This window comes from Apteryx mantelli, chromosome 1, assembly GCF_036417845.1.
Source record: "Apteryx mantelli isolate bAptMan1 chromosome 1, bAptMan1.hap1, whole genome shotgun sequence".
Classification (NCBI taxonomy): Eukaryota; Metazoa; Chordata; class Aves; order Apterygiformes; family Apterygidae; genus Apteryx; species Apteryx mantelli.
Window position 1 is genome coordinate 27,317,754 of NC_089978.1, and position 18,411 is coordinate 27,336,164.

Sequence of the window (18,411 nt, forward strand, 5' to 3'; positions counted from 1 at the left end):
GCACTGATTTAGTGTTACACCCTTAATGGAATCAAAGGCATAGTATATTTGTTTACTTTGATGTAGACTGGCTTTCAGAAAGGTGGGACATACTTACCCCTAGTGTAAATCTTCAAAGAGCCATTGAAGTAAAGCACCTACGCCAATTTAGGTTGGAAGTCTTCTGTGTGTTATGCCTATGTACTGTGTTACCCTAGAAAAGATCAAATCAATGCCATTTGTCACTGTGCTCGTTTACACTGTTCTACATTCTCTTTTTGAATTGAATACTGTTTCCCACCCCCCACCCCTTTTTTTTTTTCAAGCAGGAATGGGTCTGAGTATTTGGGGATTTTGAATCAGAGTTAGTTTATACATAATGGCATTTGTTTGCAATCTAGGGGCTTGTCTTCAGTAACTGATATGGAAATAATATCACTACTTATAAAAGGATAACAAGAGTTATTACTAATTTTTAAAAGGCAGCATGAATCCTTCTCAAAGAGCTAGTCATTCCTTTTTTTTTTTTTTTTTTTTTGAAACTTTACCATCTGCGGGTTGTTAACGCATAGCTTGCCTTCAGATTCATTCTCAAAGAAAGACAGCACTGGCCTACTTCATGCTCTAACTAATTAGTAAGTAGCCATTCACATATCCTCTCCCTGACCTTCTTCATTTCAGCTGGTCTCCTTGAAACTGAAGAAGTCCAGAAGATGGACTTTCTCTCCCATCTTCTCTTCCCCCTCAAATCCACAGAACTGGTAGTTTGTTAGAGTGCAAGTGTCTTGTTTTTTCCAAGATCGCTGACAATCAACATTATTTTATCAGTAGAGTCAATTCTGAAATAGATTAACTTAGCAGAGTCAATGTAGTGGAAATGAATGCTTAAATTGTTGCCATTCTTGTACTCTTTCTTGTAATGGAAAAAGGGGAGCATAAGTAAGTACCAGTTGCCTGCTGTTTCTGGAGCCTGGTCTATCTACTTGTTTTCAAAAGCCAAACAAAATATTTCACCTTTTGCCTATTATAATTAGGGAGTGTGATGATGATGGTAGGTGACACCATTTAAAAGTCTTTGCCCATTATTTCTTTTAATCAGCTGTCCCTGGAATGGGTGCCAGGGAGAGGATATGAAAGGCATCCTGGACTACTGGAAAACTTCACAAAAACTGCCTCCACGTCACTCTGGCCTGCTCTCCCAGAGTTATAGCACCTTTCTGCTCTCCATCACTTCTCTATCTTGTTTCAAAGTTCTATCACTCATGCTTTAACACCATGCTCTGTGAACCATTATCATTCTCATACCTGAAACATCTGAGTTCAGTGGATGGTGAAGCATTATTTTTCTCTGTAGGAATTTATGTAGGAGAAAGAGCATGTGTAGGGATTTATGAAATGCACTTCCGATATGCAGGGACAGTATTAATGTGGAGGATGGAGAGGCAGGAATAGGATCATAAGTTTGTCAGTTGGAGGGGATTACTGCTGCAAAAGATCTCAGCTGCTTTGTCTAGGAGACTAAACACCCCACAAATCTCTTTGTGGGGGTGTTCTTGCTGCCTCTTCTTGAACTGTTTCATTTTTATTGTGCTCTGCCTCCGGTGAATCAAGATCAATCAGGGATTGAAAAATGGGATAATGATCGGGCATCATGGATAGATGAAATGACTATCATGGTTCCAGAAAGCCATCGTTTCCTTCTGTTAATGATGTTATCCTGCTCCTAGCTCTTCATCTTTCCACAGTGTGGAACACACAAACTTAAATCCCCAGGGACGGTATCTCATAAGTGTCTGCACATGCTTCCCCCTCCCTACAGTAATTCTTAAGGGAAGAATTGTCTTAGTATTCATCATGATCATTAACTGTTGTACTTCTGGGGAATGCTTCCTTAGAGACTAGCCTTTTTAGATGCTGCTTTCCCTTTTGGCCAGCTCTGTGTGAGTATCACTTGCTTTGTCAGTGTGGAGCAGAACTGAGTGCCTGGGCCATGCTGAAGGAAGCAATGGCTAGTACCACCCCATTCCTTGTGTTGTGCATTGAGATGGGTATGACAGAGGTGATGTATGAGCTGATGGCTGTAATAGCACAGGGCAGGATAGCTTTGAATTTGACTGAATCCAGGCTTACCCAGAATTAAGTAGTTGTGACAAACAGAAACAGATGTCTAAGGCGATTGCTATTTATGTGGGGAAGGTCCTGAAGGCATCTAGAGTACAGGCATTTGAGCAAAGATGGCTCTTGGTCTGAAGAGCATCAGTGAGAAGGGGCTAGAAGCTGTGGTACAGACTGTAAAGGAATGCAACAAGTTGGACTGGATAGGAAATTGGACTGTAAGGTGTGTGTGTGTGGTGGTTATATCGTTTCCCTTAAGGGAAACAAAGGCACTACAACCAAGTGCCTGGAGGTTTGGGGCAGGCTAGAGAAGAATAATGTCAGGGAGGAGGAGGTCCCAAGTTTACTAAGCCAGTGCAACTCTATGAAGTTTGAGAATCACTGGTCTGTCATTCCATCTCTAATCAAGGGTGAGAGTTCCTTCAGTGCAGCTTCCCAAACGTCACACCACTCTTCACACTTCAAAAAATTTTCACTGCTGGCTAATTTTCAGCCATATCAAGCTCATGATTTGTTCCTCTTTTCAAGTAACTCTGTAACTATATCCCCCACTTTCCTGTCCTTGGTAGTTTTGAAACAATGAGTTGTGTCCCTCCAAAAATGGGTAATTATCAAGGATGAGATGGGGCAGAAGTCTTGTTTTTGACTGTTTTCCGCTTTGAGACTACTACATAACAACACCATATAAGCCTTTTACCATAAAAGCAGGACCTTAGCTTGGTAAGCAGTGGCCTCTTGGGAGGGGCACAGGCTGCCTGCACAGCTTGTATGTGTGCCACATCCCAGCCACAATGGGTGTGCTGGGTCTATGCTGAACAGTGCCCACCTGCTCTCTTCCACAGATCAAGTGGGAGAGGCAGTGCGAGTATACTTTTAAAGACTAAATAGCACAGAACCAACTAACTTCTTGATGATCTGCTTCTTAGCTGATTTCATCTTTTAAGACCTGCTTAGAGTTGCTTCTGGATCGCATGCTTTTATCCAGCATCACCTCCTGCTAGATCAAAATGAAAACTTCAAGCTACTTCCACCCAGGTGGGACTTAAGCACTGAGCAAGTCTAACAGGTTGCAGAGGAGTTGGTTTCGTGCTAGCATTGAAAGCCAGAGATGAAACTGATTTAAAAAAAAAAAAAAGAGTAGAAACAAAACCCAGCAACTATTCTATTTAAAACTTCTGTTCTGCAAAAATCAGCTGTGCAAAGGGTGAAAGATGAATTCAGACTTCTTTATTCCCTGTTTCTGAAGTCTGTGTTAACTCCTGTGAGAAATATTAAATATTTTCAAAATCAGGTTTTTTTCAGGCATCTGAGGTAAAGTAAATAGCACTACTCGCAGCATTAATCATAATAAGAATATGATCTGAGTGGAAGGTTTAAAGGTATTTTATTAAATAAGTTCATAGGAACAAAGCTGACATGAGAAATGTCCCCTTCTCTACCAGAAAGGCACCCCGATTATTACAGGTTAGAAGGTAAGGTAGATAAGACAAGAGTTCATTATCACAGATTTTCCTTCTAATGCAGGAAATTCAAGATTATTACAGTTCATTGATATAAAATAATAGGAGTAATTTGTCTTGTTGGAAAGAGTTCTGGTATGCCTGAGCAATCTTTAATCCTTCTTGCTTAAGCATTTTTTTGCCTGCACTAACAATTAGTGCTGCATGAATTTACTGCATTGGATTTCAGTCAATGACCCATAACAGAAAACCCAAAGTTGTAGTCTGCTAAATAAAAGTTGCCTTAAGATGACAGTGAAATATGATTCTAGTTCTTGAAAGTCTAACTATTTCTCTTGATCTTTATTTTTAATATGGAGGGAAGGAATGTAAATGTTAGTATGCAAAATAAATTAACCTTTATTGTTGAATATGGCCTGCAGGATAATCATTAGTATATCATGCATGTTGCATGTCAGGAATTAGTTATTTCATCACAACATCATTAGTCGTAATCACAAAATGACCAGGATTAAAGAGTGTGCCATTAACTTCAATAGGTCGAGGAATTCTTCCCCCCCCCCCCCCCAAAAAAAAAAGAGTGAAATTGTTCTTTTGTTCTTTCCAAGTTAACTAGGACATCTTGACTTTTTTTATGTATTTGGATGCTTTGCTTGTCTGAAATATGAGCGGTTAAACATTCCTTTAAATGGATTTTCTTCTGCATTTGTGTACAGTGTTCTGGAAGACATGGCATATTCTGTTTCAGTAGTCTTGAGTAAATAATGTCCTAGTCATTTGAGTGTTAGGTAATATTTCAGTGGGGATGGATTTGGTGTCTCTTAAATATGAATGAGACATAAGATGAAATAGGCAGAAGTCCCTGAAGTGTCTAACTACCACTTTCATTGTCCAAATCAAACTGATACCACTGAACCATGTGTCTCTTTTAGCAGAGGTGCTGGTGCACCCATAACCCCCTATGTCCTGACAACTTCTTGGTGCTGATCTTTAGCACTGTTCTGGGTGATAGATGTCAGTCTATTTCACCACTGGGCAGGTCTCAGGAACAAGATGCTGGGTAATATTATCTAAAATGCATGGCAACAGCTAATGTTGCTGTGCTCTGCTTCCCCACAGTAACACAGTGCTGGGAGCATCCTCTCAATTGTACTCAAATGATCAGTTAAAACCACTCTTGCTCCAGTAGCAATGTGTGGGTGGTTCAGCAAGAGAAGTGTGGCTGTAGCTCAGAAGTGTCAGTTTTACTGTGTCAAGAGAAACCGCTGCCTTTGATACAATAAAGTACTTCAGGAATGAGTCTCTCATAGTCCTTTATGTGACTTTCAGCTCTTAATTAAAATTACAATTTCTTAGCCCTATGGAAGTCCTGCAGTTACTTTTAACCCTTTCTCTGGCACTATCTCACAGAAGTTCAAAGATGATCTCAGGGACCATCTCACAATATTATTTTTCTTCACAGGTCTGTGTTATTCCTTAAGTAGTCTCATGTTATAATGATAATTACTAGAGTGCAAGTTCTTAGCTCCACTCTTGAGCAGAAAACAGCATGCACAGGGTCACTTCAAACCATATCTGTGCTGCCATTGAGATTTCTTCTCCCCTTCAGGTCCCCTTCTCACCTGGTTTGCAAGAGAAGTTGAAATAGCTAAATTAATTTTTTTTTTTTAAGAAAGAAGGAGGGTGGAAACAGCAGGAGCCAGTTTGAGTGGCTAGGGGACAGGAAAAGGAGGTACCTTTGGAGATGGCCTAGAATTAGCTAATAGAAGACATGAAACTCAAGAGAGGGGGACTTCAGACACTTGAAGGACAGCTATGAGGGAGATGCCTCCACTGCTTGGGACCCATCTGACTAGGTAGGGATTTACTAATATTCTGTGGGACATGAGCCCATGCATGAGCAGGGCTCATGTTTTTCTGAAGAGTGAAGGACAGCTCTTCCCTGCAGAATAGTTCGAGGCTGGGGCACTTGGCCAAGAAGTGAGAGACCTGAGTTCTGTACTTGCTTGATCTAAGGAAATTAAAGCTAGGGGGCTTCATTTCATTTCCAATTAATAGGTTTATTTTAATATTACCTACTAGTGCATTTGGCAGAGAACTTAAGGGTTAAGAATAGCTGTTAAAACTCTGCCTCCTCCATGATGGAAATAATTTCTATTTTGTTGCTGATCTGTTTGATGGCATTCCTGCCTGCCCCACCCAGCTGCTCATTTGAAACTCCTGCAAGATTTGCTCGATTACTGGTCTCCGTGGCTGTGTTTTGAGGAAACTGAGTTTTTGTTTTTGTTTTTGTTTTTGTTTTTGTTTTTGTTTTTGTTTTTGTTTTTGTTTTTGTTTTTGTTTTTGTTTTTGTTTTTGTTTTTGTTTTTGTTTTTGTTTTTGTTTTTGTTTTTGTTTTTGTTTTTGTTTTTGGTGAACAGGAATACAAGAATCTCATAAAATAGCAGTAAAAGGGCAAACTCGCTATAATTTCCAAAAGTGATGGTCAGCGAGCTAGTTACTCTCTCATAGTTGTAATTCAAAGCCAGCTCACTCACCTGTCTTCCTGTCAGTCCATGGGGTAGGCAGGGCTCAGGAAGGAGGGGCTCCACCCTTATTAACATCCTCCACTGCAGCAAAGATTCAGGGACTAGGAAAGCAAGCAAAAGAGCCTGGTTTGGTGCATGGTAAGGCATGTGGGAGGGTAGGAGTCCTACGATACATGTAGGGCTACCATATGTCCATGAGAAGAAAAGGCACTTTCTCCTCTGCATGTTTCCATACTCTGAAACAGAGTAGTGAGCAGATCCTCAGGTAGCCCCAGCACTTCTGCCTCTCCAGGCTCCTGCGTTGATCAAAACTTCCCACTTTACAGCCAGCAGTACCTGGGTCCTCCTGCTCTAGCATAGGCAATGCTTCCCAAGCCGGAGCTGCTATCTTCAATTCCTCTTGGGTCCCAGAGCTCTTTTTTTTTTTTTTTTTTTTTTCCATGAGTACAACCCAAATTCCATAGCTGTAATCACTCAACCCATCTTAAATCTTCCCACGCTCAAACTTCCCCACAACCCTCTCTCTGCCAGTCTGACTTGTACCACAGCTTCTCTTTTTTGCCCATCTCCTGCATGTCTGACACCTTGGGAAAATTTTAGGGACCTGAAAATGAAAAAGAGAGAAAGACATTGGTTTTATTAATACTTCTAATGGTGATTGTCACTGGTAGATCAGAAATGATATTAGAGACACTCAAAGCTTTTCTGAAAGTGTGCCTTGGACAGATGAGGCCTCAAATGACCGTAACTTTACAGTGGTAGATGCTGTAGAGGAGTTGGTCTAGGATGCTTCTTTTTGTCTGTTTCCAGCTTAACAATGAAATTTGCCATGTGGTTCCTACAAAATAGGGATATGTAGGTAGCACTACTTGGTCAAAAGGGGGTTGGGGGAAGAATCTGTCTGATTTTACTGTTGTTCATGCTCATCAGTCCCCTTTTTTCAGTTAAAAACTTAAACAATTCTTAGGGTAGGACCCAACTGTTCTAACTTAAGCATCCAAGAATTCAGCATCTAAGGCTAACACTTCACCCTAAGCTCCCTTTGTAAGCAACAGAAAGAAGCAAGCAGGTGCAGAACATGTGTTCTCTAATCCCAACAGCTGTCCCCGGTATATTTCATGACTCATCCTCTAAAGGGGCTATCTCTTTCCATTAACTCTACAAGCAATATAGAGCACTGAGCTAGGTTTAAATATCTACACTCCGGATGCCTAAATTAGGCCGGAAGAATTGTACCCTTCTATTCTAAAATCCAGCTCAAAAAAGCAAAGTGTATGAAGAGCACAGGAAGAAAACAAATAAGGGCTAAGCACTGCTGTGCAGTGCAAGTTAGGAGGGCTTCACATTACACCAAATGCCAGCATTTCCCAACTATATACCCTATCAGCTCAAGGTAGCACCTACCCTGAGGACTACAGACAAATGCAGGCTGTGATGTAGAAATAAAAGAATGAGCTCAGAGTCCTGGATTTGCTACTGACATTCTAATTAAAATGGCAATTTCAAGTAGAACGTATGGCTTTGTAACATTTGTGAACGTGCATCAATGTGAGGAAGTACTAACACATTACCTCTATCCTTCCAACCAAATCCATATTGTTTTTACTTTCCTTCCTTGCATAGCTATGGCCCTGTCCTGTGGCAGCTTCATTTGCAAGAGGCTGAAATCTCTCTGATTTTGGAAAGCACTCTGCACCTTTCACGGGCAACCAAAATACCGTCATGTGTGGAAGCATGTCCAACCCACGCCTTATGTAGCACTCTGCTATGTAAGAAGTGGGCCTGTTACCGTTCTTGTTCTTACCGGGGAGGCACGGGGCCTTCCCCCAGACCCCGGACCATCACCACACAGACACCAATATGAGGAGTGGCAAAATGGCGTTTAATGAAGCGTGTCCTACTCTATTATAAAGCTGTAAAGCCCCGCCTTCTTTTCCGGCAGCAGTGCTCCGCCCGTTACGACCTTCCCATGTTCCGCCCCGCAGTGCCTCCCTGCTCATCCTTTTTCCTCCACATCTCCCCCTCTCCCATCAACAGTGTTTCGGTAGATCGAGCGGGACGCAACAAAACACGCGGAAGTGCGGTGTGTCTCGATGGGACCGCCATCGGGTGGTTCCTTGCATTAGTAGCTTCGTGAGCGGAGCTGTGTGCTGCCTCCCCTTCTTCCGCTTCTTAACACAGGCGGTGTCCTTGTCTTCGTCGTTCAGGGAAAACCTTAAAGGCATAGGCGGGATTGCTCATTTCCAACAGACTATATCCCCCCCCCAAAGCCCAGCCATTCCTCCAGAATTTCTCCTTCTTGTTTTCGAGCAATCCAGACTTGGCCCGCTACTTTCAGCAAGGCTTTCTTAACGCAGCTCAGTACTACACACAAGCATAAGCCTATAATTATGAGGATTAGCAAAATGCGCAAGCCTTCAGCGAGCGGTCCTGTTAGCCACTGTGGTAGATTGCCAAACAGGTTAGTTAGCCATTCGTCTAAAAACCCATGGTTCTGGCGGATTCTGCCTGTGTGCTCCTTCAACCACCGCAATTGTTTGTGAATGGATTCACTATGATCAGACAAATTCATACAGCACATACCGTCAAACTCCTCACAACCATGGCCTTGGGCTAGCAACAGAAAGTCAATTGCAGCCCGGTCTTGCAGGATGGCATGCCTTAGGCCCTTTTGGTCTTCTAGCAGGCTTTCTATCACCTGCGTGGTGACATTGGCTTGTTTTTCCGCCCAGCAGGCTAAACGCCCGATCTGTTTCAGGGCGTCGCCGGCGGCTGCCCCGGGTACAAAAAGGGATAGAAACACTCGCTCTGTGGGGCTTAACAGGGACACCCTGTCATCACAGTCGGGGGATAAGCCAGTAACAGCTCTCTTGCGGCGGGTAGCAATCTTCACACTTGTGACACTCTTCCACCAATTGGTATCCGGGGCCAATAGTGTCAATTTTCCCAGATAGCACGGTCCCCCATACACATTCCCAGGAATGCCCTGCCAAGCTCAGTCCCCACATATAAGAAATACTCCAGGCGGTAATGCCCTGGGGGGCCCTATATTGTATGGGCCCTGGAAGGGTCTGTTCTCGGACCCATAAGCTCCTAGGGGTTTTTTGGTGGGTCCATCGATGCCGCGAAAGGCGCTTAAGTTTTGATAATGCTCGTCCATAGGGCTGATATTAGTCCAATTGCGTGGTGTAATCCTCTCTCTACTTCCTCCAAAGCCCGGGCCCCCCCCAAAGACCAGACACGTTTGTGTCCAGTTTTTGGACGAGTTTCCGATACGCATTGCCCCGAGCAGATCTAATTCTTGCGGGTTCCAGGGCAGAGTTACGTTTAAGCTATTAATGAGTGTAGCACTGCAGGTAGCGGTTGAGATACTCTTTTTACAATTGCTGGTAGCAAAGCCCGAGAAAGCCGCCGCGCTAAAGCTTGGGACCCCTACTAAACACGTTCTAAAGGGTCGGGTAGCTGAGGCCAGTGACAAGCAGAACGCTTGCTGGCCCGTCTCGTTCGCCCAGGTTACCCACATGTTGGGCCTGGGGTCAATCCTGTGAAGTGTCATTACCACTGGGAGCAGTACCCCCAGCATCAGGTTTCCCATCCTCTTGCCCGTTGGACGAGTCATGGTGAGTCAAGACAGGTTTCGCGTTCTTGCTGGGTACCTTCACTGGACCACGATCTGCGGAGACACATATATAACCTCGACCGTTAAAGGCAACAGGGGTGGGCCCAGTGCACATTCCGAAGACGGGGGCAGTCCTCTGGCACTCGATGGAGGGCGCGGTAGCACGGCCTGTAGTTCAGGTGTCAGAGTTGTTTCGATGAGCTTCTAACTTGCGTAAAAACGGCCTTACCCATCGTGTGGGGACCCACCTCGCGGTCTCCAGGCCCCCTTCCGCGCTCGCGACCGCAGCATAACCTCTGCCCTGCGTTAGTAGTCTCCACCCGGTCTCCCATTCCCCCGTCGTGGGATTCTTGACCCGTACCTCGGGACCCTCCGTTGGGCTCGTCCCTCCCCAATGCTTTGCTACCGGTTCATGACTATTCTCCCCTCGGAGGTGATGGTTTAGGGCGTACAGTGCTTTTTGTAAAATTTCAGTTTGTTTCTCTCTGGGGATGGCTGAGTGCTCGGGGATGCCCTCCCCCTCTCCCAACACATCAATTTTCTGTTTAAGAGTTCTGTTGGCTCTCTCGACTATGGCTTGCCCCGTGCTATTGTATGGTATGCCGTGGACTATTTTGATTCCCCATCGCTGCGCCCACCCTTCGGTGCTCGCCGATGTGAATGCGGATCCATTATCGGTTTTGATGGTCTGAGGTAGCCCCAGCACAGCTATAGCGTACGCCCAGTGCTTTTGGGCCGCTCGGCTCGTGGTTTTCCTGTGCTGCGTGGCTACAATCATGCCGCTGTATGTGTCCACCGTGACTGCCAGCCAGGGATCTGGTCGGAGCCTCTGACAGAAAGTAAAGTCGGTCTGCCAGACTTGATTCGCCATCAGGCCTCGGACGTTCGTCCCTCCCTCCTGCAAAGGCCGCCTGCAGCAGTATGGGCACGTGGCGACCACGCCTCTGGCTTCAGAGATGGGGATGTGGCAAGTCTTGGCCAGGGCCTTGGCTCCGACGTGCAGCCACTCATGGAGGTCCCTGGCCTCCCGCAGGGTCATCACTCTGCCGGCCGCCTTATCGGCTTCCGCGTTGCCTTCTTGATAGTAGCCCGGTATTTTGCTGTGGCTCCGGACGTGCGTAATACAAACCGTGCCAGTCCGCGCCTGCAAGGCGTCTTCTAACATTGTGGTGATCGGCGTGCCCGCCCAACCCCGCGTGGCCATTTGTCTCACCAGGTTGTACGTGAAAATGGAATCTGTGGCGATATTCAGGTGGTCATCAGGGAACATCCTCAAGGCCATTTCTACAGCCTTGGCTTCAAGGTACTGAACACTGACGTCTGCCGCTTGAAAGGTGGCCTCTTTCCATTCTCCATTCTGCTGCCAGGCGACGGCCGCTGTCTGGGTCTTTGAGGAGGCATCCGTGAAAACGGTGTTCCCCGGTTTTGGAGTAGGAAGCACTCGAGCAGGCCCGCCAACCTCTATAATGTCCAGGTGCCTCAACGGCTGGAGGCGCGGGAGATGCTGGATTTCTCCTGGAAATCCTTCCATGGCCATTGCCATCGCCGTGGCGAAGGTCTCTGTCTGTGCATCGGTGCCCTTCTTGAAAGGCAGGGCAATCGCGTCCGGTTCACGTGCGAATGCAGAGATACATGTCTTCCGCCCCTTAGTGATCATTCGTGCTAAGAGGCTGGAATGCGGCACAAACGCTCCAGCCGGCCGCGTGGGCGTGACCCACCAGATCACTCGCATCCGCTCTGGTTGTCCTTGTCCGAGCACAGCCATGCCACCTTGCCGGTTCAGCACTGGGTAGAGCGTGATCTTATCAGCAGGGTCCCAGCGCTGCACCGATGGGTGGCTCAGCATCTCAGAGATGTTCTTCAGAGTCTCCTTGGCCTCTGCGGTCAGTCGCTTCTCCTCCCATGGGTTCCTGCCCTTCAGCATTTCGTACAGCGGTTGCATCTGGCTCGGTGTTATGGGCACCATATTCTGGAGCCACTGGAGGCTCCCCACTAGCGCCTGAGCGTCATGTAGGGTGCGGACGTCTGGGTTCAAAGTTATAGGCAGCGGCTTTATCTGCGAGTGTCCAATCTCCGCCCCTAGGAACTTAATGCCTGGTCCCTTCTGGACCTTTGCTTCGTTTATCGCCAGCGAGGCCGCAGCCAAGCACCGCCTCAGGTCAGCAGCCATTTCCTGCAGCACTTCTGCGCTGGGTGCTGCCATCAAGATATCATCCATGTAGTGGATCATGACCCCCTTCGCATGTTGTTTTCGTACCGGGGCTATTGCGTCGGCTACAACGCGTTGGCAAATCGCAGGTGAGTTCTTCATGCCCTGTGGGAGCACCGTCCATTGGTATCGCCGCGCCGGCTCCTGCTTATTCACCGATGGGACTGTGAATGCGAATCTCTCCCTATCTTGTAAGTGCAGCGGGATAGAAAAGAAGCAATCTTTGATGTCTACGGCCATAGTTGGCCAATTTTCAGGAATTGCTGTCAGTACCGGCAGTCCCGGTTGTAACTGTCCAAAGTCAAACATCTGTTGATTGATCCTTCTCAGGTCATGTAATAGCCGGTAGCTGTCCTTAGTCTTTTTTAGGATCACGAAAATCGGAGAGTTCCAAGGGCTATTGCTGGGCTCTAGGTGCCCTTGCTCCAGTTCGCGAGCCACTATCTTCTGCGCCGCTTCCAATTTTTCTGAAGTCAGGGGCCACTGGTCAGTCCATATTGGGTCATCACTTTTCCATTTTAAGGGTATAGCCCTGATCTCACTAGCGGCGGTCCCAGTGGCCCCCATCAAAAATTTCTGATCTTGATGTTGAGTTGGCTGAGCGTGTCCCGGCCCAGTACCGGGTCAGCAATTTCGGTGACGTAAGGTGTGATTGTCGCCTGTGTTGGCGCGCCGTGCCGTTCCGCGTCAGGATCGTGCAGGGTGAGTTTCAATGCGAACCGCGAGCGGTACGCCTTTGCGTTGCCTCCCACCCCGGTGAGACTTCCTCCCTGGTCCGTCGGCCAGTTTTTCGGCCACATGCGTCCCGGGATGCAAGTGACGTCAGCCCCAGTATCCACCAACATTTTGAGCCGTGTTTTCTGGGGATAGGCCCAGGGGTTCTCCAGGGTGACCATGGCCCCGGGCCTGTGGTTGCAGTCTAGTACCAGGGCCACTGCTCTGGGCTCTCGCCTGTCGAGCTTCCCCTCTCCTCTTGGGTATACATTGCGGCCGGGGCTTTCCTTTGAGGGTGGGGAGGGGTCCCCGACTGGCCTCCCCTCCTCCCGTTTCCCGGCGCCGCGCGGCGACACTCCCGTGCCCGGTGCCCCGGCCTGCCGCAGGCCCAGCATGTCATCTGTGGGGCATGGGTGGTGCTCGGACCCTGACGCGCCTTCGGACAGGCCGCCCTGATGTGGCCAAACTGGCCGCATCCGAAGCATGTCTTTGATCGTACGACCGCGGCCTGTGCCGCCATGGCTGTGGCGACAACGGTTCGGATCTCTCTCACGGGCAACCGGTTCTGTTCTTCCAGCACGTACTTCATTAACTGGGTAGGCCCCAGGTCCCTCGGGGCTCGGCGGATGATCTCTTTTATGTCGTCGTTGGCCTGATTCTTCAGGCACTCGAGCATCAGTGACGCCTTCACCGCTTCGGGGACTTCAGCGTTCTCAATGGCGGCATAGAGTCGATCGCAGAAGGCAGAGAACGACTCTGTCAGCCTCTGCTTTACTGCCACCCATGGGTCCGTCTTTGTCACCACGTGCGCTAAGTCTTCATACGCTGCGCGCGCTGCCGTTGTGATGGCTCGTATTTCACCGGCCGTCAGTAAGGCGGCCTGCTGTTGCGAAGTGGTCATGGCATTATCACTCCCCTTCAGGCGGTTCAGGGTCGACCCGTAAAGTGGATGATTCGGATCGCGAGTTCCCAGAGTCAACTCCTGATGCAATCGGCCAACCCACATGTCCTTGTATAGGAGAACCTGGGAGGGAGCCAGTACTGCGCGTGCTAGCATTCGGCAGTCGGAGGGGGTCAGGGATGCTGAGAACACCGTGTCTAGTGCCGCTTGTGTGTCCCGGTGTTTCAGGCCCTGCTCCGCAACGCACTTCGATAGACGGTTCACGGCCTTTGGGTCGATGGGCGTCCATTCTATGAGCCCTCCGGGCGCCAGGCGTACCGGCAGCGCCGACGGCGTTTCAGGGGGTGCCGTGAGTTTAAGACCCCGTAATGTCACCGCCCCCGCTGATAGTTGCCAAACTGGCAGGTATAACTCGGCTCGGGGCTTTTCGCCACTGGAACCGTCCTGGGATCGTGTGTCGGCCAGTCGCTGCAGCATCCGCTGTTGTTTTTGTACTTCTCTCTCCAGCCTCCGCATGAGCCGCAGCGCCTGCTCCAGTCCTATCTCCACATCCTCCTCCACCTCCTCCGCTCTCACGCCTCCCTCACGCTCCCCCCCCCGATAGACTTCTTGAAACCGCCTTGTAAGGCTGTCCATCTCATCCTCGCTCACCCGTTCCCTCCCACTGGCTCGTCTCGTACTATCGAAGGTGACTCTCCTCCGCCCTCTTTCTCTGTCCCCGGCGCCATCTTTGGCCGCTGACTCGCCCTGATTCCAGCTCTTATCAGGTACCATGAGTGCCCCGGGGAGCCACTCATTCGGTGTTCGTATTCTCCCTCGCTCATTCTCTCGCTCATTCTCTCGCTCATTCTCCCCCCTTTCTCCTTCCCCCTCGGGCTCACTGGGCGCAACGGGGCAAGGTTGTCCTGCTCTGTCTGCCTGTCGCAACTCGTCCCAGGGGTAGTGTGGTGGAGGGGCACGCGAATCCTCTTCTCCCAGCCCGGCTGGCATCACTAGACCTCCGTCCCGTTGTTCCTCCCCTTGCTCTTCGACCCGCTCCTCTCCCCCCTCTGGTGCCGTTTCCTCCGCCCCCTCCGCCGCTCCCTCCGTCTCCGTCGACCCCCCGAGTACCCCACTCCCTCTAAGTGCCTCTCTAGCCGCCTTCCACGTCTCCCGTTCCTCCCTCGCTCTCCGCAGGAGCATTCTTATCAGCCCCCACACCTTTAACTCCCTCGCGGATCCCCCGTTCATCGGGGACTCCGCCAGCGCTGCTGTGCATTGCAGCCACAGTTCCTCCCGCAGAATCTCCATAGGAGAAGTAATCACTCCCTCCTTCACGAGCCTCTCTACACACGCTCGTATCGCGCCCGCCTTCAGCGGCGCCCGCCATTCCTTGGCGCAGGCCATTACTACCTTACATATGGCCTCCATGGTTCCGGATCCGGATCCCTTCCTCACGCTCCCGGCGCCTGCGCCGGCCGAGCCGCCTCCTCGGTATCACGTCGGGGTCACCACTTGTTACCGTTCTCGTTCTTACCGAGGAGGCACGGGGCCTTCCCCCAGACCCCGGACCATCACCACACAGACACCAATATGAGGAGTGGCAAAATGGCGTTTAATGAAGCGTGTCCTACTCTATTATAAAGCTGTAAAGCCCCGCCTTCTTTTCCGGCAGCAGTGCTCCGCCCGTTACGACCTTCCCATGTTCCGCCCCGCAGTGCCTCCCTGCTCATCCTTTTTCCTCCACATGGGCCTTTGCTGTTTGTTTCATTCAGAACAAGGACATTAATTCCTTGCTGAAAGGGACAGTTGTTAGAGCCACTGACAGTTGCCCCAAAACTAAAATTCCTTCCAGTTAGGCTACATACTCTGTGACATGGATCTTGTTTAGGAACACTTGTGGAGCAGGAGGATGCAGGAGGATTAGCATTAGCAGAAATCTAGCAGTGACTTACCACGTCCTAGGGAAGAACTGGAGATAATGAGCACCATTTGCTCAGTTAGTGCTGGAGCAAGCTAAAGCTTTAAAGGGGAACAGTCACCTTCAGTTAAAATATCTGTGTTAGTTTCCAGGAAAACTAAACATCAGGTGTGCTTGAGGGCAATGATTGGTTGGCAGCTACAATCAAATATATTTTTCTAGTGTGTTCTGTGGGTTAACAACCTGTTGAACACTAGGAAAACACATGATGCGGAAGGTCAGACCTGCAATGTGCTGCTACTGTTGTTTAGTACAACCGAAAGTTGCTTTAAAAAATAGGGAAATCTATCAAGTCCTCCTGACAATGGAACAAATGAATAAAATGAAGGGAAGAGTGTGTTCAGATTAGAATGGCAGCAACATTTGATGACTGAAAATTATTTTTTTTCACTTGCACAAAGATACTAACATTTGGAGGAAAAAAAGGAATACTGCAGAGGCAGTCATTACAGATGGAAGAGAGTGATTAGCTCCCCCAGCTTTTCCCCCTGAAAATGCAAGATGTATGATACAGATGACATGAACTCCACAGGAGGAAGTAAAGGAAATGTGATTACAGATATTATATCCAAATTGAATTAAAGCTGCATTAAAAACTCAGATTAGTGTACAGTTCCATGCTACTTTTGAAAATGTGATATGCATCTCTTACTGATAGACACATAAAGAATATGCAAGGGCATATTTCTCAGAAAACAAGATTGATCTCTGACTTGCTGATTCATGAATCCACAGAAACAAAGGTAGGAAGTTAAATTATGGACAGACCTCCCTAGCACAAACAATCATTAACAACGCAGGCATGGTGCTTGGGTTTTTTGTTTGTTTGTTTTTCTTTTAAACCTTTATTCCATTTTATGTGACCTTAAGCAAAGTTATTTACCCCAGTAAATATACCCTAGTATCTATAAAAACTCGATAGTGAAGCTGATTTTTGCAAAAGGCAGACCCATAGATAAAAGCATTATTATTGCATGCTGATGTTAATAAATATTTTCTCAGTTGACTAACAGTCTTTGGAACACTTTTCTGTGCTATGCTCATTCACTGTACAGATTTAAAAGAGTTATTAAATTCTTATGACTTCTCCAAGTTTTGCTGACAGTGAGAAAGAGGAATTTAGTTTGAATATACATATTGAGCTCATTTTCAAGACTGATTTTTTGGGGGTCATGTACTGGCATATATGGAGGCAAATATCTATTTGCTTTCTTGGATGCAACTGTTACCAGACAATGAGAAAAATCTCTAGACTGTGTAACAGCGTCACCAGTTACTGTGTCTGCTAGGAGAACTATATATGTACCATATATATGGTAATTCTTGTAAAAGACTGTCTGTCTAGTATGACTAGAAGTTTCATATATGCTGACAAAGTGAACTGTAATAAAAAAATGCATCTTTCAATTACTTCCTGTGTTATGTTACATCAAGTGGCAGAGTATAATAAATTCTAAAATAAAAATTTGACATGAATGAGTACATAGTTATAAATGAGCAACAAAGATTTTTAATATACACATAAAAAACAATCCAGCAATCCACTTCCAACTGTATTTTACTTTTCTTAAAGCAAAAAACCACAGCTGGCAGCTATTTATTAAAAGGGATCAGTGTGCTAAAATGTGCTTAGTATGAAATAATACCTCCAGAAAAAAAATATTTCAATAGAAATATATTTTAAGAACAAAATCAAAGAAAACAAAGTCACAGAGCCTGAGAGTTTCAAAACACTGCCCTCCTCATACTTCCCCCTTGCCCCCGAACAAAGTCAAGGCTTCAGGAAAGATTTTCATAGGCATTGAGCTTTCAAAAGGAAGAAAGCCCCTAAGTGTTCTTTGTGCCTTTCAATAAAAAAAGTTCCCCTAGATCTTCCACACTTTGGTCTTTTCTGCAATCACACACCAATTTGCATGGTCAAAGTATGAATCAATAATATGTAGTTCAGGAATATGACGTTCTATCAGTTCAATCAACTCCCCTTCTTTAAAAACATGGTAATACCGTAGACAGGCCCCATTAGGACCCTGCTGCTGTCTGCTCTTTGTGCTCGGGGCACATTCTTGGACTGTTTTCTGTGGAGAGCAGCCTCTTCTGGTTTTGTTCTGAGGTTCACAGAAAGCTCCTTGTTTTGGGTGATGATCTATTTTAAGTTGTTGTCTGACAGCTAATTCTTTCTGATGTGAAATCAGGTCAGGTAAACACACTCTGCTGCAATTGTGAGTAGTATCTGCGGCCATAGGGAGCTGTATAGTCTCTTGGCCTAATTCTGAGTAGCAACTTCTGAATGCCTTGGAGCAATGTGACATGGGCAGCATAGGTTTAACAGCCACTTCAAAAGCTGTTGTATTTTCAAAACTCTGTTTGCAGTGTAGAAGAAAGTTGGAAACATGTTTCAGAAAGCCACACTCCCTGTTTTTTTCAATTCTCTTTTTTCTGTTTAATTCATTCAGCTGAACACTGTAATTGCGATACCTAACGAGCTCTTCTCGGTGCCACTGATTACCCAAGTCTAATACTGAGTCAAGTGATCTCGAGAACAGAGACCATCTCAGTGATTTATCAAACACTGTGCACAGGGTTTTCTTCCCCCCTCCACAGGAAGAACTTCTGGCTTTCCTGTATACCTCTAAAGTCTCATCCAACTTATGGCAGCACTGGTTCAAAACCAGCTTTTTGTCCTTGTGAGGAATTGATCTTTGTATTCCAGGTGAACATGGATCACCCAAGGAGCAGGAGGGAGGTGAAGGATTCCAAGGAACAAAGACATCTTGCTTTTCGAATCTTCTTCGTTTTTGCTCCATTGCCCACACATATATCATTATCTGGCCTCCTACTCTCAAGATGCGAGCCATCTCCTTTATCGCTCGCATGCGCCTCTCTTTCGTTGAAAAATGGTGAATCACTAGAACAGAACAGATGAGGT

At 47.0% G+C, this 18,411-nt stretch overlaps 1 protein-coding gene across 2 annotated transcripts in view; it reads right to left on the minus strand.

Annotated features, from left to right (window-relative positions):
* Nucleotides 1–15,132: 15,132 nt before the first annotated feature.
* The window catches only part of LOC106500369 (probable tRNA methyltransferase 9B), a 47,227-nt gene continuing 43,948 nt past the window's right edge, over nt 15,133–18,411 (minus strand). For both annotated transcript variants that reach the window (XM_067289657.1, XM_013962103.2), the window contains one exon: nt 15,133–18,390. In XM_067289657.1, coding sequence (XP_067145758.1) covers nt 17,351–18,390 — 1,040 coding nt within the window. In that variant the 3' untranslated portion in view covers nt 15,133–17,350. The remainder of the gene's footprint in view (nt 18,391–18,411) is intronic.